General features: G+C 39.0%; 1 protein-coding gene across 1 annotated transcript; it reads right to left on the reverse strand.

The window, feature by feature from the left end:
* Positions 1-539: 539 nt before the first annotated feature.
* LOC102403398 (olfactory receptor 10C1-like) lies at positions 540-1,560 on the reverse strand. Its single transcript, XM_006049884.4, has one exon. The coding sequence runs from the start codon at positions 1,549-1,551 to the stop codon at positions 601-603; it is 951 nt and encodes a 316-aa protein (XP_006049946.4). The 5' UTR covers positions 1,552-1,560; the 3' UTR covers positions 540-600.
* Positions 1,561-2,669: the final 1,109 nt, after the last annotated feature.

The raw sequence follows: 2,669 nt of genomic DNA on the forward strand, positions 1-2,669 counted from the left end.
TGCAACAAATACCTCTGACTTTAAGAGTTTACTTCTGATGTCTACATATTTTTATAGCACACACAACTCAAAAATTTAACTCTATAGAATGTACCAACAATTAAGGCAAAAGAATTATAAAACATTTTTATGGAAGTAAGTAATACATGTCACAGAGTTACTAGGGAATTCAGGGTTTTATGGGACAGACCCTAGTGACAAGAGCAGAAGTCAGATGGGCCCTCAGGGTCTATAAAATGCCTAAGAGTATAGGGTGAGAATTTGCCAAGCTTCTGAGATATAATCGGGCAATCTATACTCTAAATCTATACTTTTAACCTGAAATATTTTTGAAAACTTGTGTAGTGTTGGACTCGCCTATTAAATTCTTTAATAGCCAACTTCTTTCCAGAATTTGGCAGTCAGAACTTTAGCTATGGGAAGAGAGCTGTATCTGGAATTACAAGAATTGTTACAATCACTGTTAAAGAATGTTCTTACAAAATAGTTTGACAAGTACAATATTTTTTCCTCCCTCCTTCCTTTTTTCTTTCCTCTTAGGTTGAGTATGCATCTTTTGCAAAGAGAAATTTGTATGTTCCTCTAGTATCTACCCAGGAATCAAAACTTTTTCTTGCCCAGAGTTCTCCGAAGAGCTGTCTTGACTTCCTTGTTCCGTAAGCTGTAGATGATAGGGTTGAGCATGGATGTCACCACAGTATAGAAGAGTGCCAGGAGTTTATCCACCCCTGGTGAATGGCTAGCCTTGGGCCTCAAGTAGGTGACAGATCCTGAGCCATAGAAGAGTGTTACTACCAGTAGGTGGGAAGAACAGGTGGAAAGAGCTTTTTGGCGGCCTTCAGGGGAGGGCATGATCAGCACGGCAGCTAGAATTCTGCCATAAGAAGCAATGATTAATAAAAATGGGCTGGAAATGCAAAGAGTGGCCACAACAAAGACTGCAGCCTCATTATGGGATGTATCCCCACAGGCTAGTGCCAGAATAGGGGGGAGGTCACAGAAGAAGTGGTCTATTTCACAGGGGCCACAGAAGTCCAAAGAAAAAATATAGTTGGTTTGGCCCAAGCCTACTATGCAACCCACTCCCCAAGAAATCATTGCTAAATGGACACACACTCCACGACTCATTCGTGTTGCATAGTGAAGTGGGGAGCATATGGCCATATAGCGATCAAAAGCCATGGCTGCCAAAAGACAGCATTCACTTATAGCAAATAATGTAAAGAAAAACATCTGTGTAGCACAGCCCTCCCGAGAGATTCCTCGGGCCTCACTCACAAGGCTCTGCAGCATCTTGGGTATGACAGAGCAAGTGTATCCAATCTCCAAGAGAGACAAGTTGGCCAGGAAGAAGTACATGGGGGTATTGAGGGCTGGATTGGTCCAGATGGCAAGAGCTATGAGAACATTGCCTGTCAGTGATGCTAAGAACATGAGCAGGATGAGGGTAAATAAAAGGAAGCACAGTTCAGTGACCTCAGAGAATTTGGCAAATGCAAATTGTTTCACAGACATGCTGTTGTCTTGCCACAAGGAACAATTGAGGTTCATGACCTGAAGAAAAGAAAAGCAAAGTCATCAGGAAGATTCTTTCAGATAGAAATATAAATCTTTATATTACTCTTAATAAGCTCCAGTGAGCCAAAGAGATAAATTTCTTACCTATAATTTAAAAGTTTTAAAGTTTGGAAGTTATACTCATCCTGAAACCGGTACTATTCTATGTAACTATCCCAACTGATTTGTCCACAGTGTATCTAGTCAGCAGGCATAAAATGGGGAAAAAAAGTCAGCACAAATCTCTTTCATTCCTTCTTTTTATCAAATGAAGTTCCTCAAATACCTATTTCTTTCCTCTTCTTTGGCCACTGACTTACTTTCTTCACTCATTTACTCAACAAGTATTTATTGAGCAGATTACTTTCAAAGTATTTTGCAGTTACTGTAGGTCCTGGTTTAAAACAATGAAAAAATACCACTTCTTTCCAAAGGAAACTTATTTAGTTAAGGAAAGCAATAATTAAATGACTACTCAATAAATAATTGTTACAATGCAGAGAGTTAAAACACAGGTAAGTTCTGTTACTGATCAACTTAGATTGGCTGTTCAAAAAGGGTTCTTGATGAAGAGAAGCCTGAGCTGAGATGTGAATGAAGAAGAGGCAACCATGTGAAGACTGTCATAGCCATTCACATCATGCCTATATTGTACTGCTGAGATAATCCCATCATTGCAACAGTTTTTTAAAAAAATATATCTCATCTGCCAAGCTTTATCCATCAGATTGTTCTTTGCTAAATGAAAATTACCCTTGCTCCAAGTTAAAAATCAAATTTCTTAATATAATTGATGAAAATCTATAGATCAAGGTACTGACTATTGATAGAGACTTCTATCTCACCTTTTATCCAATGGATCATGTGTTATAGTCACAGCAAACTACTTGTATCTTTTAGTATGTGCCTTGTATGCATATATTTCCTTTTCTTTGTGTTTATTTTCCCCTGGTGGAAGGGCCTGGAAATTTTCCTCCCTATTTGTCCATCTATTGAATAATCTATTATTGAGTTTCAGCATAGCTTCATCTTCTCTCTGGAACTTTCTTCCCCAGCTCCCCCTCTCCCTTGCCCTTGTACTAGTCAGTTACATGGCCCTTCCACTCCATCTT

Source organism: Bubalus bubalis, chromosome 2 (assembly GCF_019923935.1).
Source record: "Bubalus bubalis isolate 160015118507 breed Murrah chromosome 2, NDDB_SH_1, whole genome shotgun sequence".
In the NCBI taxonomy this organism is placed as follows: Eukaryota; Metazoa; Chordata; class Mammalia; order Artiodactyla; family Bovidae; genus Bubalus; species Bubalus bubalis.

Bases quoted from the DNA above. Each gene is read 5' to 3' on its own strand.
- LOC102403398 (XM_006049884.4), bottom strand. From the start codon at position 1,551: ATGAACCTCAATTGTTCCTTGTGGCAAGACAACAGCATGTCTGTGAAA.